The sequence below is a fragment of the Mustela nigripes genome, chromosome 13, assembly GCF_022355385.1.
Source record: "Mustela nigripes isolate SB6536 chromosome 13, MUSNIG.SB6536, whole genome shotgun sequence".
NCBI lineage: Eukaryota > Metazoa > Chordata > Mammalia > Carnivora > Mustelidae > Mustela > Mustela nigripes.
In genome coordinates, this window is record NC_081569.1 from 131,413,629 (window position 1) to 131,437,099 (window position 23,471).

The following is a 23,471-nucleotide window of genomic DNA, read 5'->3' on the forward strand; positions in this document are numbered from 1 at the left end:
GGCCTGTGTTGCCCCTTTTCCTGTCGTGGCTGTAGGGGATCCGACTGGATCTCAGTCCCGCTTGTTCCCTGGTAGATACCTTTGTGTCGTGTACAGATTATACACCCAAATGCTGCAGGTGAGCTGCTGGGACAAGGAGGGTCACAAAGCACTGCCTTCTGGTTGTTCCCACCAGAGGCCCTGGCTCCTGCCTCGCCAGGGCTGCTCTGTGAGCGTGGGCCCCTCCCTCATACTTGGGCTGACATCTGGGGCATCCTGGGAGGCTGTGACTGACGCTATCGCTTTTCTGTCTGCAGGCTCCAGGGCCTGTGGAACATCATGAACTGGGCAGAGTAGCCGAGCCCAAGAACCTCTCCGCCAAGCGCAAGGAAGAGCCGACCTGCTATCTCCCCGTGCCTGGCCTCATCCCTCTCCCGCTCTGCCCCCACTGGCTCCCGGACAAGAGCTGGGCTTCCAGCAGGACCTTCCCACAGGGGATGGGCAACTGGTGAAGTAGGGCTCACTGCCAGGGGCCCGGTTGGCCACACCATGAACCTCCAGGCCCAGCCCAAGGCTCAGAACAAGCGGAAGCGTTGCCTCTTTGGGGACCAGGAACCAGCTCCCAAGGAGCAGCCCCCACCCCTGCAGGCCCCACAGCAGCCCCCTGCCCCTCCACAGTCCACCAGAGTGAAGGAGGAGCCTTACTTCGGGCACGAGGGCCCGGCAGGGGCGGCCCCCGTCTCCCAGCCTGTGGAGCTGCCCCCTCCCAACAGCCTGGCCCTGCTGAACTCCGTGGTGTATGGTCCCGAGCGGACCACGGCGGCCATGCTGTCCCAGCAGGTGGGCTCGGTCAAGTGGCCCAACTCCGTGATGGCTCCCGGGCGGGGCCCCGAGCGCGGAGGCGGCGGGGGCGTCAGCGACAGCGGCTGGCAGCAGCAGCCGGGCCAGCCTCCGCCCCCCACGACGTGGAACCGCCACAGCCTGCCTCTCTACAGTGGACCCAAGGGGAGCCCCCACCCCGGCATGGGGGTCTCTACGTACTACAGCCACCCCGAGGCGCTGAAGCGGGACAAAGGAGCGGGGCCGCAGCTGGACCGGTACGGAAATGCCGTGCGGCCGATGATGCCGCAGAAGGTGCAGCTGGAGGTCGGGCGGCCCCAGGCGCCCCTGAACTCTTTCCATGTGGCCAAGAAGCCCCCAAACCAGACCCTGCCCCTGCAACCCTTCCAGCTGGCGTTCGGCCACCAGGTGAACCGGCAGGTCTTCCGGCAGGGCCCACCGCCCCCCAACCCGGTGGCGGCTTTCCCTCCGCAGAAGCAGCAGCAGCAGCAGCCGCCGGCGCCGCAGGCCGCTCTCCCGCAGATGCCGCTCTTCGAGAACTTCTATCCCATGCAGCAGCCCCCCTCGCAGCAGCCCCAGGACTTTGGGCTGCAGCCGGCCGGGCCGCTGGGGCAGTCGCACCTGGCTCACCACAGCATGGCGCCCTACCCCTTTCCCCCCAACCCTGACATGAACCCAGAACTGCGCAAGGCCCTCCTGCAGGAGTCAGCCCCACAGCCTGTGCTACCTCAGTCCCAGATCGCCTTCCCCCGGCGCTCCCGCCGCCTCTCGAAGGAGGGCGTCCTGCCTCCCGCCCCCCTGGATGTGGCTGGCACCCAGCCTGGACAGGAGCCCACCAGCAACCTGTTCCTGCATCACTGGCCCCCACAGCAGCCGCCGCCTGGGCCCCTGGGGCAGCCGCATCCTGAAGCTCTAGGATTCCCGCTGGAGCTGAGGGAGTCGCAGCTGCTGTCCGATGGGGAGAGACTGGCACCCAACGGCCGGGAGCGGGAGGCTCCCGCCATGGGCAGTGAGGAGGGCGTGCGGGCCGTGGGCACGGGGGACTGTGGGCAGGTGCTACGGGGTGGGGTGATCCAGAGCACTCGACGGAGGCGCCGGGCGTCGCAGGAGGCCAATTTGCTGACCTTGGCCCAGAAGGCAGTGGAGCTGGCCTCACTGCAGAACGCAAAGGTGAGAGTGGCACGGGGTGCAGGCCTGGCCTGGCACAGGGCACGGGGAGCCGTGTCTGGCGCCAGGGGAGTCCGCAGGGCAGTGTATTCCCTTCATTGACGGAGACGGAAAGAACCTGTAGCCTTTGGGAGTTCTGAGCTCCCTGCGTGCAGAGAGTCTATATGGGTACCTCCCGACCTGAAGGAGAGAGGAAGTGTCTGCACAGGTGTAGTCCACAGGCAGGAAGGTGCCACGTGCCCTTGTGGGTTGGCACATGAAGGACTGGGAATAGGGGCAGGTGAAACCATTGCCAGATCCTGTGTACTAAAAGAAGAACGTGGCAGTGGTTACACAGATGATTATACTTGTCAGAATGCTTCAAACTAATTAAAAATAGGTGCATTTTGTTTTAGTAAATTTTGCTGAAATTGGGTGGATTTAAAAGAAATGGCCACAAGGAGGGAAGAAGAATGAACCGAATCTGAGCACCTCTCTTGTACTTGCACTTTCTTATACTTGCTCACAAATGATTTGTCATCAAACCCTGTGACAAATGGTGCCATTATCCTGTTTTGTTGCTAAAGAAGCTGAGGCCCAGGGATGATTTCATTGACGGAGATGGAAAGAACCTGTAGGCTTTGGGAGTTCTACAAAGGGCACAAAGCTAAGATAAAAGCCTAGTATCTGGCTCCAAAGCCAGTGTTTGCACCTTCCTTCCCTAGGGGTTTCAGCCCTTCCCCCCATACTCCCCCTTCCGCTTTTCCCCATGCCTTTGGGCCAGGCTGACACCTCAGAGGCTGTAGAATTTGACTTCCCTCCAGCCACTTGCCAATGGGGAAAAGGTACAAAGACCACCATTGCTTGGTAACAGGTTCCTTGGTTACTTTCTTTTGCAGAGATTCGTTTTGAATTTAGATACTGTTTCTTGTGCCATGCCCCATGCAGATGAAACAAAACAGTCTGTAAGCCACTTGTGACTTGAGATGGCCATCTGGGGACCCCTGTGGCAGGCAGGATCCGAAGTCCTGGCAAAAGGGAGGTTATAGGGAGTATTTGGGAATGTGGTGAGAGAAAAGGTATTTAGGGAAAGACTGTGAAAACCATCGGTTTTCATGGGAACCATCATAGCATCAAATGCTGTGGTTCATAGGAATGAACCATCGTGGGTGTCTTGAGTTCCTGAATCCAGTGGTGACTAGAGGTCTAGGACTTACCTTCTAAACCTTAACCTCCCTCTCCTCCAGGATGCCAGTGGCTCTGAGGAGAAGCGGAAAAGTGTGTTGGCTTCAACTACCAAGTGTGGGGTGGAATTTTCTGAGCCTTCCTTAGCTGCCAAGCGAGCACGAGAGGACAGCGGGATGGTACCTCTCATCATCCCAGTATCTGTGCCTGTGCGGACTATGGACCCAACTGAGGCGGCCCAAGCTGGAGGTGTTGACGAGGACGGGAAGGGTCCTGAACAGAACCCCACGGAACACAAGCCGTCCGTCATCGTCACCCGCAGGCGGTCCACCCGTATCCCGGGGGCTGATGCCCCAGCTCAGGTATGAGAAGCTCCCCATGGAAACCCCTCTCCCTCTAGTACCTGTGTGCTCCTGGGGACCTGATACCCTGTGGGGAAAAAGGAGAACATGGCAATACAGGAGGGATTCAAGCAACCTGTGGAGATACTAGTTATATTTTCCAAACCAAACTGACAGATAAATGCATTTATGGGAGACAGTTGGACAGTTTTATACTTAAAATTAAGACTGCCCAGGAAAATCTAGGATGTGTGAATCTCATTACAGGTTAGCAAAATTTCTAATATGGATCAGGTTTTGTGCTAGGCACTGGGATGCAGAGATGTTCACTTGTTCTGTCAGTACCAACATAGGTGTGTTAAAGTCTCTCACTAAGATTGAGGTTTTATCTGTCTCATCTTTTCTGTCAGCATTTGTTCTTATACATTTTGATGCTGTGTTATTAGTTGCATACTCCTTTAGAAGTGGATTAGATACTTCATCATAAGGAAATGCTTCTATTTATCTTTCATAATCTTTTTGCCTCTTAAAGTCTATTTTGTGAAACAGTAGCTTTCTTTTGATTAGTGTTGCAGGGAGACGGAATGGATGAGATGTGTACCTTTTCCATCGATTTATTTTTAGTCCTTCTGTAGTCTTATGCTTAAGGTGTATCCTTTCACGTGGTCTGTAATTGGGGTTTGTTATTATTTGTTCTGACAACCTTTGTCTTTTAGAGCATTGCTGTAGTTTACTTTAACATAACTACAGAAATACTTGGGTTTAAATTTGCCTTCTTTTTTTTATTTCCTTTGAAGATTTTCTTTATTTGTTTGATAGCCAAAGATCACAAGTAGGCAGAGAGACAGGCAGAGAGAGAGGGGGAAAGCAGACTCCCTGCTGAACAGAGAGCCCAATGTGGGGCTTGATCCCAGGATCCTGGGATCATGACCTGAGGCTTTAACCCACTGAGCCACCCAGGCCCCCCTACTGTTTGCCTTCTGATTTATCCCATATTGTCTTTTCTGTTCCTTTCCCCCACGCCCCCTCACCCTGTTTGGCTTGATTGGGTTTGTTACTCCATTTTCCCTCTCAATTAATTTATTAGTTATATACTTGTTTGTTCTTCTTATTTGTTTACTTAATTATTACTCTTATTTATTCATTACTCTTTTAGTAATTATCCGGGCAGCCTTTCTTTTCTAGATTCATGTGAGAGAACTAAGTCCCACAAAAAGGAATTTGAATGACTACCTTCTCAGATGGCACAAAGCTAGTACCATTCCAGATGCATAAGCAAGCTAAGTCATTACGTATAGTGAATGCCTCATGACATTAGGGCTTAATTTTCTGGTTGAAAAGAGCTACTACAGTGTAAAACATGCATTCTTGGCTTATTGAAATCTAATATAAATTAGTATTTTACCTCTTCCAGAACAATGCAAAGTTCTTACAACACTTTTAACTCCATTTTTTACCAGTCTCTAACTTGTAGAATTATTAACATGTATTTTCATTCTCTAAACATTTTAACATCACCAGGGTATTATAACATCATTGTTTTTTTAAGTTTTTAACTTTAATTCCTATATAATTAACATACAGTGTTATTTTAGTTTCATCTGTACAATCTTGTGATTCAACAATTCTATACATTCCTCAGTGATAACATTGTTTTGTTTTGTTCAGATTTTAGATTTACTGAAAGACTTAGCAATTTGTTGCTTTTCATTTCTTCTCATATCTCCAGGCTTCCAGCTCAGATCATTTATGTGCTGTTTGAAGAACGCCCCTAAGTATTTCCTTCAGTGCGAGTCTGTTCATGATGAAATTTATTAGTCTTTGATTATCTGAAAATGTTTATTTTTTTAAGATTGATTTATTTATTAGAGAGCTATCAAGAGAGGAGGAGGATAACTTTGCTGGGTGGAGAATTCTGTGTTGGTAGTTACTTTCTCTTGGCATTTAATATCATCCTATTGTCTTTAGACTTTGTTTTAGTTACAGTATTAGGAAATCACCATAAACCATTTTGTTGTTTCTTTGAATATAAGGTGTCATTTTATCTTCCTGTTTTTAAGTGGTTTTTTTGTTGTTGTTTTTGTTTTTGTCATTGCTTTTCAGCCCTTTTGCTGTTAGACCTAAATACTGGTTTGCTTTGTGTTTATCCTGTTTAGAGTTTTTAGTCCTTCTTAAATATTTTGTCTACCCCATTTTTTCTCTTCTCTCCTTCTGGAACTCCATTTACACATTTGTTGGAGCCTTTCACCATATCCCCTATTTTGTCTGTCATGCACTTTTCTGTATTTTCCACTTTTCTCTTACTCTGGACTTTCAGTTCACCCATTCTCTCTTTAGCTGTATCTAATACGTTGTTAAGCCCACTCATCGAGTTCTTATTTTTAGTTATTTTTTTTAGTTACTGAATTTCTGTTTGGTTCATTTATAGCATTTCTAGTTCTTCAATGAAATTTTCAACCTTTTCTTCTATTGCATAATTTAAGCATAGTTTTCTTAGAGTTTATGTCTGATAACTCCATTAGTGGGATCCTCGTGGGTCTCCTTCTGTTGTTACTTCTTGTTTGTTTTTTTTTCTTAAATGCCTGTTACTTCTTGTTTTTAAATAACATTTTGTTCTCTTACAGGCCTGGTTAGTTTTAATTGCATGTCAGACAATATGAAAAATTGTTGAGGTAATTAAAGACTGGATGACGTTCTTGTCTTCTAGAGAGGATTTAGCTTTGCATCTGACAGGTAGCAAAGGGCATTAGCAATCCTGAATTATTTAATTCAATCACCGATTGAGATAATATGATTTTTTAAAAAGGATAAGATTTTATTTATTTACTTGTCAGAGAGAGAGAGCACACAAGCAGACAGAATGGCAGGCAGAAGCAGAGAGAGAAGCAGGCTCCCTACTAATGAACGAGCCCAATGCGGGACTCGATCCCAAGACCTTGGGATTATGACCTGAGCTGAAGGTAGCGGCTTAACCGACTGAGCCACCCAGGCATCCTGAGATGAGATGATTTTAAGTTAAGCATTATTCCATGTGATGATGAGTGTTTTTCTGAGTCACCTTTATTCTGAGGAGTTAGCCTTTTGGAGCCCCAGTCCAAGGCCTGGGGGTTTATCAGGCTCTCTTTCTTGGGCAAGGATTTTTTAGTTCTCCGCTGGAGATTTGGCCTATAAGCCTGTCTTCCGTAACAGAAAAGGGAGCTCTAAGATTGTCACGGGCAGCTCAGTCTCTACTCCCTGGTTGTGATAGAGGTTGGAGGCTAGAGGCCTTAGCTTGTCCTGAGGATGACTGGAAGGAGCCTGAGCAGCTGCACAGCTCCACGTGCCCATTTCACAGATGAGGAAGTAGGTCCAGAAAATGCGAGAAGTTACCTAAGTTCATACAGCCAAGAAATGACAGAGCTAGCCCTGGAATTTTGGATCTCTTGAACCCCCACCTGTGGGTACTTTCACTTCACCAGGCTTTAGGAGGAGGTCTGTTTAGGTATTTATTTATTGTTATTGTATTATAGATATTTTCAGTGTTGCACAAAAGTGTAGAGGATGGTAAAATGAACTTCAGTATTTGGTCACCCCCTGACTTTAACGGTTTTCAGAATACAGACATCCTTTTTTAAAATTTGTACCTCCACTTCTTCTGCCACTAGATTTTTTTTTTGTTCTAAACAAATCCGAAACACCGTATCATTGCATTCATAAATACTTAGGTTTGTATCTGACGTACACTACACATAAGCTTTCTCCCTTCCTTTCCTTGCTTCCTTCCTCCCCCTGCCTGCCTTCTTTCCATACAACCTCAATACTACTACCACATCTACAAAATTAATACCCCAAATATTGTCAAATATTAGTTTAATTCCATTTCCCTTATTACAGAGTTAACAAATCAATACAGCTAGCTGAGTTCATGTTGGGTTTCTTGTCTAGCAAGTTTGGGGGCCTTCGGTTCTGCTGCATTTTTTTCTGTGTAATCATCTTGAAACATCAAAGGAAACATTTCATTTCTTCCTCGTAGAAGAAGAAAAGAAGGGCAGGAAAAGAAAAGGGCACAAATGGGTAAAGGCCATGGCCAAGACTTCATGGACCATCAAGGCCCTCTGCTGAAAGGGGTTGTGGGCTGGACCCTGGGAGGGGGAGAGAGGCTGCTGTTCCCAGGCCTCCTGGGCCACTGTGACCCAGCCTGACCTCTCGGCCAGCCCCGCACCCAGGGACACGATGTGGATGTTGCTCATCCTCATAGGGTTCCATTCTCCTGAGAGGATAGGGATGGAACAGAGAAAGGCCTCTGCTCCCTTACAGCCCTACCCTCTATTCTGTCTGAAGACCCATGAGGCCTACTGAGCAGGGAGAAGTGGAACCTCGGAGCGCTAACCATGGGCTAGTCTCTGGTCATGGGACAGATACTATGAGGACAGGACCGTCTTATTCATTTGGTGGCCCAGTACCCGGCTCAGGTCTTGGCACATAGCAGGCACCTCCATCTAATACAGAGCTTGATAGCAGCTCGTATTTATTGAGCAATTACTATATATCAGGTACTGTTCTCCATGATTTCCAAGTATTAATTCATTTCATTTTCATTGCTAACCCATTTGGTAGGTAATTATTATTCCCGTGTTAAAAATGTTGATGCACGGAGAAGTTAAGAAGTTTTTGGTGTAAGTAAAGGAGGTAGATCCCTAAGCAATCCAGCCGTGGGGCCTGGACCTTAACTACTACAGCTCCCTGTCCAGTGGCATATTTACGTCAGGGGTTGCGAACCAGAGCGTGTGGGCCACATCAGACCTAAGAATGGACTTTACATTTTAAAAGGATTATTTGGAAAGCGTGGGGAGGAGGGAGAGAAGAAGGATCTGTGACGGGGATGGGCATGTGGCCCACAAGCCGAAATTTACTTTCTGGCCCTTTACTGAAACAGTGTGCTGACCCCTAGCCTAAAGGAGACCGTCAAGGGATTTTTGGACCTGTTCCCTGTCTCAGGCTTGCCTTGGTGGGTGTAGCGGGCAGACGAAGTTCCAGAGGTGAGACTGACAAGGAGTGGTCAAGTCTTCAGTTTCCCCAGCACCTAGGAGGCTGAGCCATCTTGGTTCTGTTTCCGTCTCCAGGCTGAGGACATGAATGTCAAGCTGGAAGGGGACACTTCAGTGCGGAAACCAAAGCAGCGGCCACGGCCTGAGCCCCTGATCATCCCTACCAAGGCGGGCACCTTCATTGCCCCTCCCGTCTACTCCAACATCACCCCATACCAGAGCCACCTGCGCTCTCCTGTCCGCCTCGCCGACCACCCCTCTGAGCGGAGCTTTGAGCTGCCCCCCTACACGCCTCCCCCCATCCTCAGCCCTGTGCGGGAGGGCTCCGGCCTCTATTTCAATGCCATCATGTCAAGCAGCAGCATCCCGGCCCCTCCTCCCATCACGCCAAAGAGTGCCCATCGCACCCTGCTCCGGTCTAGTGAGTGACACCCCCCATCAGGGGCCAAGGGGGCAGGGAATGGGCGTGGGGAGGGCAGCCGGCAGGGATGAGACTCTGTTTATAGGGCTGCTGGAGATTGGGCTAAAACACTGCGGGCAAAGGGGTTCCAGCCCCTTTTCTGAGAGGAAAAGGAGACTGTCCTGGTTTAAGAACAGGCAGGGGTGTGGGAGGCAGGTGTAAGCCCAACTGTGCAGGTTCAGATCCCGGTTCTGCCATTTACTATTATTTGTGCAAGTCGTTCAAACCCTCTCAGCTTCAGTTTCTTCCGTATTCAATTGAAGATACTAGTAGTATTTGCTTGATGATGAAATTGCCGATCTCAACTCTTATCCACAAATAGCGGTTTCCTGGTTTCAAACAAATAGCCACCTCGCAGGGTTGTGGGGAGGTTGACGTAAAGCACTTAACATCATACCTGGAGCGTCCCGTATGTGCTTACCGTCTGGTAGATCCTGTCTCCCGGCTCTCTCAAACAGTAGTTTTGGCGTAGAGCAGACATTTTGGCTGGCCTGGATGGTGAATTGTTGAAGTGTTCCCCTCTCCACGAAAGGCTCCATTTCCTCTGAAAAAATGGGATAATCCTGCCCCTTAGCGGTGGTGGAGGATTAAGTGGGAGTAGAGGCTACCTGAGGTGGAGGGGTGAGGCCACGCAGTCATGATGTTAACCTCCAACCCTGACTGCCCTTGGCCTAGCTCTCTGATGCCCCCTGGTGTCTGTGCATGAGAAATGGCTGACCCTGGGCTGGCTGACCTCCTCCCCTCTCACATACCCTCCAAGCTTCAAAGCTTCTCTCCCTGTCTGGGTTATGCAGGAAGAAGTCCCTATAGAGACCAGACTGGAGGCAGCGAGAGGTCTCCTGTCCATCCAGGAGTGTTTATTGAGTACTTGGGTGTAAAGCGTTGAACTGGGCCTGTGAAGGCTCCAGCAGTGCATGGGACAGCATGGTCTGTTCTAAAGGGAGTACAGGGTCATTGGGGAGTTGACCTGGGAACCTGGGAGACAGAAAAGCAGAGGTCGTGGGCAGAGCGGGAGCAGCAGCCGGCGAGTGAAGCAGACCCTGAGCTCCTGAGCCTGGGGTCTTAAGACAGCCTTCAAGAGAGGGTGGGGCTAGAGCTGAGCTTCAAGTGGGAAGGGGGTGGGGAGGGTCCACCAGGGTGAGGAAATGAGCGGTACCAAGCCCTGGAGGTGGCTTGTGCAGGGAGAGCAATGAGAGCCGACAGTAAGCGGTCTGCTGGATCCGGGGTCTGGGCGAGGAGCTGGTGGGAGGCATCGATGGAAGGGGACTGCGTGAGCCAGCAGAGTGAGGAGTTCGGGGTTTATCTCAGGCTGCAGAGGGGAGTCAGCCAGGGTCTACGTTTCAGAGCAAGGGAGTGTCTGGATCCTGTGGGACCTAAGATTAGTTCAGGAGAAACTGAGGCAGAGAATCCAGGATGGAAGGGAGGAGATGAGTGTGAAACAGGGGTCCCCTTCACCACCGTACTAGTGTGCCAGAAGTTTTAGCCCCTTGACTAGAATAAGTACGGCCTAAGGCCGGAGTTAATTCTGTAGTCTCCTGGGGCAGGGACCCAGCTCTGGGTGGGAGTAGTAGTAGTAATCATAGCTAATATTTATCGAGGGTGCGGCTCTGCGCATGACTTATTCAGCCCTCACATTAACTGTGGGGGGGGGAATAGTAATAGCCCCTTTCAGCAGGCGTGAAAGCAGAAGCAGCCACATGTTTGGCAGAGTCACAGTTAGCCGTCACAGTCGCGGGCTGAGGAGCCAGGATGCAGGGTGCCTGGTTTCCTAGTGTGAGTCTCTGTGAGTCACTGCTGTGGCTCTTCACAAACAGAGCAGCCACATAAGGTGGGGGTGGGGGGTGCTTGCTCAAGGGAGGAGGGGACCATTCACCAACATGCCTTTCGTCCCATAGATAGCGCTGAAGTCACCCCACCTGTCCTCTCTGTGATGGGGGAGGCCACCCCAGTGAGCATCGAGCCGTAAGTGCAGCCCTTTCTCTGGCCCTTGGCATGAGGGTGGCCAAGAGGGATCCAGTGCACGCGGGCCCTCTGAGGAAGAGGAGGGTCGTGTGGGGCCCGCAGAGGGCTGAGCGGGCCTCTGAGACTCTGCAGTGGCCTCTGGGCTTTACTGTGTCCAGCCTGCTTCTCTGTGGAAGTCACAGGGCAAGGGAAAGGACCAGCTCAGTTTAAATCTCACCTCTGAGAGAATTAGGGGGATAGTCCAAGAGACTTCTTCTGTGTCTGGAGACCTGGAGCTTCTCCCCTTTCCAACCTCTGGGCCTTGTCTTTCTGGCCATACCAGGTGCCCTTTGCCAGGCTGTCCTCACAGAAGCCAAATTCCTTTCCACCCAGTTGAGGCCTTACTGTGCTCAGCCTCTGCTAGTTACCCCTGCACCTTCTCCCACCCCAGCGAGAAAGAGTCCCGGTCACCGCCAGGCGAGGCCTCACTCCCTGCCCTTTCCACCCCTGCAGACGGATCAATGTGGGCTCCCGGTTCCAAGCGGAAATCCCCTCGATGAGGGATCGCGCCCTGGCAGCCGCCGACCCCCACAAGGCTGACTTGGTGTGGCAGCCGTGGGAGAACCTCGAGAGCAGCCGGGAGAAGCAGAGGCAAGGTGAGGGGGACGGGCTGGGGAGGTGAAGGTGGCCTGTTGGGCCGGTGGCTGGGCTGGGCCCGGAACCTGATTCCTTCTCCTCTCTTCCCATGCTTGCTCCAGTGGAAGACTTGTTGACTGCCGCCTGTTCCAGTATTTTCCCTGGAGCTGGCACCAACCAGGAGCTGGCACTGCATTGTCTGCACGAGTCCAGGGGAGACATCCTGGTGAGACAACGGCCCTGCTGGAGGGAGAGCCCCTCGGGGAGGCTGGCCGGGACCTCTGTCTGCTGACAAGCTGATCTGAGGCCGGCAGGGCTCTGACTAAGCCATCTTAGTTCCAGAGCCCAGACTTCACGGCACAGGGTCCTCCTGTGTACGTACCCCAGTCTCCAGTTCTGGGTCAGTGAGTCCCCACCCTCAGAAAGACCGTCATTGAGGGCTTTCTGCACCTGTGGCTCTCTGTCCTGGGGACCGCATGTTCCCCTCTGAGGAGGCCCATGGCTGAGTTCCTGAGCACCCCGCCCCCCATGACATCGCCATCCCGCCAGACCCCTTGTCCCTCAGCAGCTAAGTGTGTGTGTGTCGGGGGGATGAAGGCCCACCCTACCATTCGGAGGGCTGAAGAGGCCTTCTGAGTTCTGCTCAGCACCTGGGATGCTCCACCGACCACCGAGACACCTGCAGTGCCCTGAGCTTTCCCCCCACTTCCCTTTCAGGAAACGCTGAATAAGCTGCTACTGAAGAAGCCCCTGCGGCCCCATAACCACCCGCTGGCGACGTATCACTACACAGGTGGGCCTGGACTTGCAGCCTCCAGGGGTCTCCGTCATGGGGGGGTCAGCTCTGCACTGAGGCACAGCCCTGGGGTGGGGGGGTGTGAGGGGATGGATAAGCCAAGAGCCAAAGAGAGGAACTGATACCAAGCTGGGGTAGTTCTCAAGGGGCTTCCTGTGTCCTGGAGGCCAAGGGGGAAAGGTGTGGGCCAGTGGGAGCCTATGCAGGCAGAAAAGTCTGTGGCAAGATGCACGGGACAGGTGTCTAGGGGGTGCCGTCCATACCAGCTCGGGTGCCTGGATCTTAGGCAGCCCCTGGAGTGCCATGTCCCATGCCGGGCACTGTGCTTTAGAAGGGACAGTGACCCGGTGGCATAAGCACAGCAGCCACTGTCCTCCATCCCCACTGAACGGTGCATCTTGCCCAGGCCAGGCAAAGCATCAAGGGTTCCACGGGCTTAAGTCATTCAGTCTGTACCATAGCAGGGTGTGGATCCGGCTCTGAATGCCCCCAGGGAGCGCCGGTGGGTGCCCTCGCACCTCTGTGCTGGCTGGGGTCGCCCCCTGCGGTGCACACAGCCCCATCGAGCTCACTGCCTCTGCTCCCTTTCCGCCCCGCAGGCTCTGACCAGTGGAAGATGGCAGAGAGGAAGCTGTTCAACAAGGGCATTGCTATCTACAAGAAGGACTTCTTCCTGGTGCAGAAGCTGGTAAGCTAGGGCTCTGTTGTAGGGGTGGAACTGGCTGCATGATTTGGGGTTCTGTCTGCCAGTGGTGAGCCCGCAGCCCCTTCCCAGGCCCCCTTAGAAAGACGCCATGAGGGTAATGCCACTCAGGGTCCTCAGAGACACTTCTCCAAACAAGGGGGATCAATTGGGCCTTTCCTCCCCTTGGTTCCAGGCCTCCTTCCCTCAGGTTAGGGTCCCCTGCTCTGGAATCTCGGAGGTCTGAGTGGACAGACCCACCCAGAGAGGTCAGATTTGAGGCAGTGACTTGCCTGGGGGAGAACAGGAGGAGAAGGAGGGCTGCAGGCAGGCGCAAGCCGTCCCCACAGGGGCTGAGCACTTCGGAGGCCCCAATTATACATGGAGGAGAGGTCACCCTAAGAACGAGGGGAACTGAGAGCCAGCAGGGAAGGAACTGTGTGACTGACCTGGGGGGGCCACTGCCCCCGCTTCCTGTCAGACCCAGGGCTTCCTTCCAGTAACTCAGCTGAGCAGATAGAGGAGGCCAAGCCTAGTTTTCCTAGCTTGAATTTCTCTTGTCCTCTCCCCATCTTCTTCTGGAAGAAGAGAGCTTTGCTAATCCAAGGACTTGCATCTTTCCAGCAGCCTTGCCTCACAGAATCTGAGCCTTGTGGCCTGCTGAGGCAAGAGAGTTTCCAAGAACATGTTCTCTCCTCCTGGAACTATACACTGTGCCAGGACAGCTCTGGGGACCGGGTGCTGAGGAACTCTCCTCAGGGCCCTGTTGTGAGGACAGTCAACTTGCTGGGTTTTAGCAACACTGCGTTCCTGGATTGGGCAACATTTCTACGAAGCATGTGCCTGTGAAATTCACAGCGGGGCCCCTAATGCCGTAATGAAAAGAGCAGACCATTAGTCATACAGATGATCAGAGAGAATTGATAGCAAAAGCATAAACAGGGTCTAATTAATACATCGTGACTCGGCCATTCCTGAGAGATGGGAGCACAACTGTTTCCTGCTCGGGCGCTGAGGACTGTCACTGACCCCTGCGGCTCCGTGGACAGGACTTCCAGCTCCCTCTGCAGCCCCACAGTTGGCGGAGCAGTCTGGGATCCTGGGGCAGAGAGGGCAGAGTCAGAGAAAAACAGCCGCTGTGTGGGGGAAACCTTCCAGAACCTAACCCCCGGAGCCAGATGGGAGTGCTAGGATTTCAGAGGCTTGGGAGGCCCGCTGGAGGTCATCTGCACCTGAAGAGACTCACCTAAGGTTACACAGACGTTTAGTTGGCAGAGTTTAGTTTGGAGGAAGACTTGGGCCTTCTGATTCCTTTTCAGGTTTTCCAGAGCTTTCTTGTTAGTCTCCCCTGAGTCCCTCTCTGCCTTAGGACGTTGACCATTTCTCTAGACTCACTATCCATTGCTGCTCCCTGCGGGGGGTGGGGAAGGATACCGTCGCCCGGCTCAATGAAGGGAGTTTGTGTTGCCAGGTCTGGGCTGGCTCTGACTGTGGATGGTGTCCAGATTGTTTTCACCCTGGCTTTTTATTTTGAAAAATTTCAAACTTAGAGCAACATTGAAAACATAGTACAGTGAACAGCCACATACCCCTTACTTCTATTTCCCAGTTGTTACTGTTTGCCACGCTTGCTTTCTCTCTCTTTTTGTCAATACATAAACTTATATACATTCTGTTTCCTCTTTTTCTGTTTTAATCATTAAAAGTAAGTTACAGGGCGCCTGGGTGGCTCAGTGGGTTAAGCCGCTGCCTTCGGCTCGGGTCGTGATCTCAGGGTCCTGGGATCGAGTCCCGCATCGGGCTCTCTGCTCGGCAGGGGGCCTGCTTCCCTCTCTCTCTCTGTCTGCCTCTCTGCCTACTTGTGACCTCTCTCTGTCAAATAAATAAATAAAATCTTTTTTTTTTAAAAAAAAAAGGTAAGTTACAGACATCGTGATGCTTGATCCGAATATTACTTAAAAATAAGGATATTCTTAAAAAATGAAAATAAGGGCGCCTGGGTGGCTCAGTGGGTTAAGCCTCTGCCTTCGGCTCAGGTCATGATCTCAGGGTCCTGGAATCGAGTCCCACATCGGGCTCTCTGCTCGGCAGGGGGCCTGATTCCCTTCCTCTCTCTCTGCCTGCCTCTCTGTCTACTTGTGACCTCTCTCTGTCAAATAAATAAATAAAATCTTAAAAAAAAGAAAAGAAAAGAAAAGAAAATTAAAAAAATAAGGATATTCCTTTGCAAAACCACAATACCATCATTATACCTAAGAAATTGAAGCTGATCTCTCTAATATGCAATCCCTCTTCAGGTCTCCCCAATGGCCTCATGTTGTTGTTGTTGTTGTTGTTTTGTTGTTGTTGTTGTTGTTATTTTAAAGATTTTATTTATTTATTTGACAGAGAGAGATCACAAGTAGGCTGAGAGTTAGGCAGAGAGAGAAGGGGAAGCAGGCTCCCCGCTGAGCAGAGAGCCCCATGCGGGGCTCGATCCCAGGACACTGGGATCATGACCTGAGCCGAAGGCAGTGGCTTAATCCACTGAGCCACCAGGCGCCACCTCATGTTGTTTTTTAGCCTCCCCCCCCCCCCTCATTTTTAATAGTGTTGAAGCATTGGTCAGCGGTTTATTCTGAATAGGCATTGGAGAAATGATTGTATTTCCTGGGTTTCTTGGGTTTAAGATTTGCTGCGGCTGGGGGGGTACATACGTGGATGGGAAGGATTGGAGTATCCCCCGGCAGGTGAGCTAAACCAGGAGCTCTGACCTTGTTTTGTCTTCCAACCAGATCCAGACCAAGACGGTGGCCCAGTGCGTGGAGTTCTATTACACCTACAAGAAGCAGGTGAAAATTGGCCGCAATGGGACGCTAACCTTCGGGGACGTGGATATAAGTGATGAGAAGTCGGCCCAGGAAGAGGTTGAAGTGGATATTAAGGTGACTCCCTTCCCAAGCCTCCGCTGCTTTGAGCCTTGACTGTGTCTGGGGCAAGGGGCCGAGTTGGGAGCCTGAGGCCAACCTCTCTGGAAGTCCCTGGAGGGTAGGGAAAGGAAGGCAGTGTCCCTGACCGCCCCAGGGAGCTAATATCCTGGGCACTGGACCTGGACCTTTTAGGTTCCCTTCTCTGTCTACCAGTGTCAGGGGAATAATGGATTGTGTCAGTGCAGAACGTTGGGAGTTTTCCCACAGTACTTGGACCAGCCCTGACTTACTGTCCCCTCATGGCAGATCTCTAACCCTGTTGCCTAACAATGTGGCGCAGCTACCGATAGTGTCACTATCACACACCACCTGTGCTACTACTTCATATTTTTCTTTCAATCAACTCATTTCTTACTTAGAAGAGAAACACTGTATCACCAGTATTGTTTGCCATAGAAGGTACACTAAAAATAAATAGATAATGAAAATCAAACAATGTTATTAAATTCTGGGTAGATACTCTTACCTGCCAAGACTCCGAGTCTCAGGCCTGATTTCTGTTTAACGAAATCTGGAGAAGGATAAAAAAGACACATTAAGACCCGACTCAAAACTTTGTCCTTGACACCGTCGGGATTGAAAGAAAATTGAAGAGCGAATGTTATTTAATTTTCTGGCCATGTATCCACCTGACATCATCTTGGGGTTCAAAGTCCACACTTGGCTGACATGCTGCACTAAGGAGAGATTGTTTTGGTCCCCATTGTGCAGGTGGAAAGTGGGCGCAGGTCCCGAAAGCATGACAGAGGTGGTTTAGGATTGCAGCTAAGGTTGCTGCCTGGCCCCACCAGACCACCTTGCTGAAGGGTGTGTCTTGGACTGGCCTGCCTTTTCCCTGCCTTTAAGTCAGTCTCGAGGGCTCTGTCTCTTCCTGAGGGCCTCCAGGGCTCAAGACTCCATCCTCCTTCCTAGGTAGACCAGCGGGGGCAGGAAATGGAGTTGTAGCACAGGAGGCCGGGCAGGGCCAGGCCAGGCTGGGCCAGGCAAGCAGGACGATCAGGGGCTAGTGGCCTCTGGCTGGGTCAGAATCAGGGCAGTACGGCTGTGTAACCATGCTCCAGGCTCACTGCCCTTGCTCTTGTCCCCTGTAGACTTCCCAGAAGTTCCCTAGGGTGCCTCCTCCTAGAAGAGAGTCTCCAGGTGAAGAGAGGCTGGAGCCCAAGAGGGAAGTAAAGGAGACCAGGAAGGAGGGGGAGGAGCAAGTGCCAGAGACCCCGGAGAAGGGAGAGCAGGAAGAGGGGCGAGAGCGAAGCCGGAGGGCGGCGGCTGTCAAAGCCACACAGACACTACAGGCCAATGAGTCGGTAAGTGTGACCTCCGCTGGGGGAGTCCAGCGCCAGGAGGAGGGCCGGAGCTGGGCCTGGGGCTGTGGGAGGGAGGGCAGAACAGGAACAAGGTGATGGCGATCATCGATCATCATCATCGCCCCAGCAGGAAATGTTCTAAGTACTTTATGCTTTTAATTCCTTTAATCCTCATAACCCTGTGTGGTAGGTACTGTCATTATTCCCATTTTACAGATGAGGAAATTGAGGCCCCTAGGTAAGATAGCTAGTAGGCAGCCTGACTCCAAAGTCTGCTATTAGTTTTTTTTCTTAAAGATTTTATTTATTTGTTTGACAGATAGAGATCACAAGTAGGCAGAGAGGGAGGCAGAGAGACAGGAGGAAGCAGGCTCCCTGCTGAGCAGAGAGCCTGATGCGGGGCTCGATCCCAGGACCCTGGGATCATGACCTGAGCCGAAGGCAGAGGCTTTAACCCACTGAGCCACCCAGGCGCCCCTGTATTAATTTTTATACTATATTGCGTCTGGATCTGAGACTCAAGAAGAAGACGTGTGGGACGGTGGGGAGGCATTTATGAGTTGTACGTCAGGCAGGCTCCCCCTGAGTGAGCTGTGTCCCTGCCAATGACATCTGACAAGAACAAGCTGAGACCGTGAGAACGGCCCCTCACATATGTTCTCCGCATGGTGCCCTCCTGCCCGTTATTTCTTGTTGATTCCTCACGGTAACCCCATAAAGTGTTAACCCGTACCTGGAAGATAGAGGACACTGGGTTCAGAGATGCTGAGTAACCTGCCCGTGGTTCTCATAATGAGGCCCCGTCCACTCTGTCGCAGACCAAGAAGCAGGATGTACCAGCCAGAGGTGTTCTTGTCAGGGAGAGGTGCCTCCAAAGAGTAGGGATGGGAAGGGCCTATTAAGGAACTACTGTGAGAGTTAAGAAAAAAAAAAAAAAACAAGTATGTCGTACACTTGCGCTTTCAGCCCAGACTGCAGACTCACAGCTGTCTCCTCCCTTCGGAGACTTGGCTGCGCTCCTTCTCCGGGAGCTGTGCTCTGTGCACAAGCTGCATGGAGTTCTGCTGACTTCTGTGAATACGTCCCTGTGAGGGTCAGCCTGTGCACAGACATGACTCTCGATGGCCATCTGAGGCTTCCCTGACTCAGAGCCCATGATTCTGTGTCCTGAGCAGCACCTCTCCAGCTCTGTGCCATGGTCCTCTGCTCTCCATCGTCTGCTTGCCTGCTTGGTTATTTCCCTTGATGGCTCCTGTTGTCTGTCCCATTCACTAGACTTCGAGCTCTCTGAGAGCAGGGGTTCCTGTCTGTCACTTCTGTATCCCTAGCACCTGGCATAGTCATGTGGACTTGCATCTCATTTATGGAATTCAGGCACGAGTGAATGGGCTAAATGACTGCAAACATGCAGACATCATTAATGGAGACATCTAGGCCTCCTCGTCAGGTAGATGCATGGGGAAGTCCTGTGGCAGCTAGGGCTGTCCCACAGAACAGCTGTACCAACAGCTTTGTAAAGATTGAGTTGGCTACGGGGTATCTGGGTGACTCAGCTGTTAAGGGGACTGCCTTTGGCACAGGTCACGATCCCCGGGGTCCTGGGATCGAACCCCACATCAGGCTTCCTGTTCAGTGGGGGGTCTGCTTCTCCCTCTCCCACTCCCCCTGCTTATATTCCCTCTCTTGCTGTCTCTCTCTCTGTCAAATAAATAAAAATTTAAAAATCCTTGGGCGGGGGGCAGTGGGGGAAAGAGTTGGCCAAAGACTGGAATCAGCTGCCAAAAAGAGGTGAGTCCTTTGTCACTGAAAAGATTCAAGTAGATTCCAGAAGGCCATTTGGCAGGAGCGCAGGACCTTCAAGAGCCCTCTGTTCCCTGCGATACTAGAATTCAGGGAACTCTCTTTCGCAGTCTCACCTGTCCTGGTCTGATCCTCTCCAGGCCAATGACGTCCTCATCCTCCGGAGCCATGAATCCAATGCCCCTGGGTCTGCTGGTGGCCAGGCCTCAGAGAAGCCAAGGGAGGGCGCCGGGAAGTCACGGAGGGCACTACCTTTTTCAGAGAAGAAGAAAAAACCGGAGACATTTAACAAGACCCAAAATCAGGAGAACACTTTCCCTTGTAAAAAATGTGGCAGGTAAGATGGTGGGCCCTGCCTCCTCTGGGACCTAGCAGAGTGGCCACCCCTGGGGAGGGCAGGGAAAGCTGCTTTTGAGGGGAAAGGGCAGAGGTAGTGGGAGCTCTCGCCTTGCTTTCCGATTGGCAACGGGGGTTTCTAGGGCAGTGATGTCACCTGGCGGCTCTGAGGAGAGGGATGATGGGGCTGAGTCAGGAACCCATCTCCCCTGGAATAGGGGTGGGAGTGAGTGGGCCGTGTGGCCCGAGCCCATCAGGCAGGGCCGGGGCGCCCCGGTGGGGTGCGCATTCGCACACTGCACAAACACACGCGTGCACGCGCGCTGTCGGGCCTGCTGGCCCGGGGGAGTGGGGCCGGCCCTCTGATTTGAGCCCCTCCTGCCCCGCCGCAGGGTGTTCTACAAGGTGAAGAGCCGCAGCGCCCACATGAAGAGCCACGCCGAGCAGGAGAAGAAGGCCGCCGCGCTGAGGCAGAAGGAGAAGGAAGCGGCGGCTGCTGCGGCCACCGCAGCCGCCAACTCTCCCCACCAGCCGGCCCTGCGCGAGGAGAGCGGCGCGGGGGAGCGGGGCTGACGGCCCGGGGTGGGGGGGCCCGGCCGAGAGGGCGCCCCGCGGCTGGCCCGAGCCCCTGCAGCCCCCGCAGCCCCCGCAGCCCCCGGGAGCCGCCAGAGGGAGCCCCCAGAGATGGCGCGGACTCTGCTCTGCAGAACCAGACAATAAAATAAACGTCTCTGGTAGTTATCAAAGGCCCAGGAGCAGTCTTCAGGGCTGCAGGATCCAGTTCTCTTGCATTCGGGGTCAGAAGTCGTCTTCACGCTCTCCTGGAACCGCGGAACAGCGAAGGTCCCTGCCGGCTGGGGCTGCCCCTCGGGAGGGCCGTCGCCGCCACCCACGCCGGGATGTCTGCCACCCCGTTCCTCTTTGTGTGTCCCCCCCCCCCCCCCCCCCCCCCCCCCCCCCCCTTGGGGGGCCCCCCCCCCCCCCCCCCCCCACCCCTTCGGTCGTGGAGAGCCAGGCAGGATGGTTCCCCTCCCCGAGGACATCCGAGGTGGCACAGGTCCTGCCCCCAAGCCCCCGGCCAAAGGGACTCCCCTGGAGGGAGTGTGGCGGTCCTCTCTGAGAGGGAGCTCAGCCTGGTACCCGTGCTGTCCCCTGTATGACAAGGGCCAGGCCTACGCTGCTCCAGTGACCCAGTCCTCAGGCCACCTCCTCTGGGAGGAGAGCTGCCGGAATGCCTAGAGGTCAGAGGACAGGTGCCTGTCCCTTTGCTGCTGGCCCGCAGCCTGCTGGGGCTGAACAGTTTCTTGAATAGGGGTGGGGTGGGGGTGGGGCAGTGTTCCTCTCCGGAGCCGCCCCGGAGGGGCTAGGAAGGGTGCAGAGAGTGGAAGCTGCTGGGCTGGGCTGGAGGGAACTCTGAGATAGACCTTTGACTCTCCTGCTTCCCACCTTTTTGCCAAACACCTTTGGGCCCTGGAGGCTGCAAAGGGAGCTTATCCGGGGCCCAGCCTGCTCCCCCTTGGTGCGAGTTCCTTCCCTGCCTCTTTCCTGCCCTTGGCTGCTCCCCTCTATCCCCATCCCATCTGGTCTAGTGCAGCCCCCAGTCCTGCCTGCTGGAGATTTCTGGATCCTTCCCTGGGAGGGCGAGGTCTCCTAACCAGATTGGACAGGAGCCTTCATTCCTTGACTTGTGTCATTTGGGAGCTATTTATTTATTCGAAATATTTAATTTTTAACATCCTCTCAGGGACCAGGGGCCTCCTGCTTTACAGAGGCCCAAGTGCATTTATCCCAAAACAAGGCACCTTCTTGGCATCCACCCCACCCCCCATTCCTAAGACCCTAAGGTCCCTCACCTCATTGCTCTGGAAGCTCTTGCCATTAGGAGTGATAGTAGCACTGAAAGAGGGTAGAAAGGTGTAAGGTGTCACCAAAGCCACACACAGACTAGCAGAAGCAAGGGAGCTCAAAGGCAGTTCTTAATTGCTACCTCTTCTCTGGCTGTATTTTCAAGTTGCCTGAGGGGATTGGCTGGAAGCCAGGATTCTGGCCTTGTTTCTGGCTTGACTGAAGCCATATTTGGCATGGAGTCACTGAAGTGAAGGGCTGGAAGTTTCTAGGGGCCCCAGCACTTGCCAGTCCTGTAGGAGGGCTGAGTTACTTTTCTATCTTGTTATTCAGCCTTAGTTGTGTTAAAAGCTACAAGTGAATGCATATATATGACAGGTCAGCAGGTTAGGAAGGAGCTAAAAATTCTGCCACTCTCCTTATGAGATAGCCAAAAGGCGCCTTGTCTGATAGGGAGTGGGGAGGGAGTTTCTTTCTAAACTGCACTAACAGGTGTTTCTCAGCATTCATTGATGCATTAATATGGTTCTTCAGGACCCCAGTGATGGGAGTAACAAAATTCTTCTCCCTGCCAGACTCCAGGAAGCTACCTACATCTTCAAGTTCCCAGTTAATTTCCCCCAAAGGCTTCTTCATGGTCCCAAGACTGCAAAAATCTGGCATACCCTCCGGAAACAGGAGGGTGGCAAATTTAGGCTGTCTTCTCAATCACTTGTATAATAAGAGTGCCTTCGCAGCTTTGCCCCAAAGTGCTACTTATGTTTCCCGAGGTTTTTTCTATTTCGGTAGTATTTAGTTTCAGGCTCCTCTGTAGACACATGGTAAGAGGAAACCTCCTTCGTTTAGAGTAATTCTCCTATTCTAAGCTCATAGAAACCAGACTGGGTAAATGTTGGTGGAGAAAATCAAGCTGGTACCTGTGTATTAATTCCACCAGACACTGTATTTTAGAAGGGCTCATGCTCCATGGTGGAGTCCTATCTAGAATATTTGGTGAAAGTTAAAACGTGTAGCGGGCAGATGCCATTGTTCCAAGTGACCTGCGAACAAAGTAGGTGCAGCCATAGGAGTTGGGACAGGTATATCCTTTATGGTGCTTTCTCCCTGTGAACACAATTAGCTCGTCTTTTGTTCATTCTTTTTCTTACTGTCTTCTGTTCAGAGCTGTTTGCTTAAAGAAGTTAAATGACAAACCACTCCGGCTTTCTGATGCCCTCCCCACGCCATCTCCCATATCCATCTTCCAGTCTCCACCTACACTTAGCTAAGGGCATGAAGCTAACCTAGTGCCTGTGTTCCAGACCATTTCTGAGGTCTCTCACCCACCCAAGGAGACTGTGCTTCAGCACACTGTCCTCCATGCCTTCCGCGGCCCCCCTCACAGCTAAGGGACACCCTCATCCCTTCTGCCACCCCCCCTACCCCTGACACAGAGGTTGTATGTTGCTTATGTCTAGAGAGATCCCCTATATTTAACTGCCTCAGTGACCTGACCTCTTTCTTCTCATGTGCCAGATGTTAAGATGAAGGAGGAATACAACACATACTCAAGCCTCAGCTATTTAAATATATTTTCCCTGGGGCTATCTTTTTTCGAATGGTATTTATTACCAGACTGGCAAGCCTAAATCCTTAGGTTTACAGGAAGTATGCATATTTTTATAAAACAATTGTATGTCCTCCCCATATTTTGCTGTGTTAATATTTGCCTCTAACAGTTTGCAGCTGTTTCAACTTTCCCTCATTTGTCTCTAAGTTGAAGGCCTTGTTTGGAGGGGACAGCACAGGAACAGCCTTGACAGTCTGTAATTATTGTACAAATATTTTAATAGCATATAAATAAGTATATTCCTTTTATTTTGGAAAAAAATGATCAGACACTGCCTTTTGTGTGTTTGCTGCCTGTGGCACCCTTTTTTAAAAAGACTGTTACATATTAAAATAGTGTGTATATATATATATAAATATTACCTCTTTTGCTGTACAGTTGTGATAGACCAGACTGAAGATTTTATTTTTTGTGTGCTTTTTATAAAAAAGAAAAAATAACACACTAAAGTAAATCTTGCGGATGTGATTGTAATGTACCTATGTAACTTATTTACTTTTGAATGTTCTTCTGTATCTTTAAACCTTTTATTAAATAAGGTTTTAAAAATTCGGAGTTGAATTCTGTGTTCTTTT

At 51.8% G+C, this 23,471-nt stretch overlaps 1 protein-coding gene across 1 annotated transcript; it reads left to right on the top strand.

The window, feature by feature from the left end:
• Positions 1-418: 418 nt before the first annotated feature.
• Positions 419-20,393, top strand: MIDEAS (mitotic deacetylase associated SANT domain protein). The gene is made up of 12 exons (XM_059373789.1): positions 419-1,989; positions 3,213-3,512; positions 8,594-8,939; positions 10,874-10,940; positions 11,433-11,575; positions 11,678-11,781; positions 12,273-12,348; positions 12,951-13,039; positions 15,808-15,957; positions 17,094-17,306; positions 19,247-19,443; positions 19,835-20,393. The coding sequence occupies exons 1-12, from the start codon at positions 529-531 to the stop codon at positions 20,013-20,015; spliced, it is 3,327 nt and encodes a 1,108-aa protein (XP_059229772.1). The 5' UTR covers positions 419-528; the 3' UTR covers positions 20,016-20,393.
• The last annotated feature ends 3,078 nt before the right edge of the window (positions 20,394-23,471 follow it).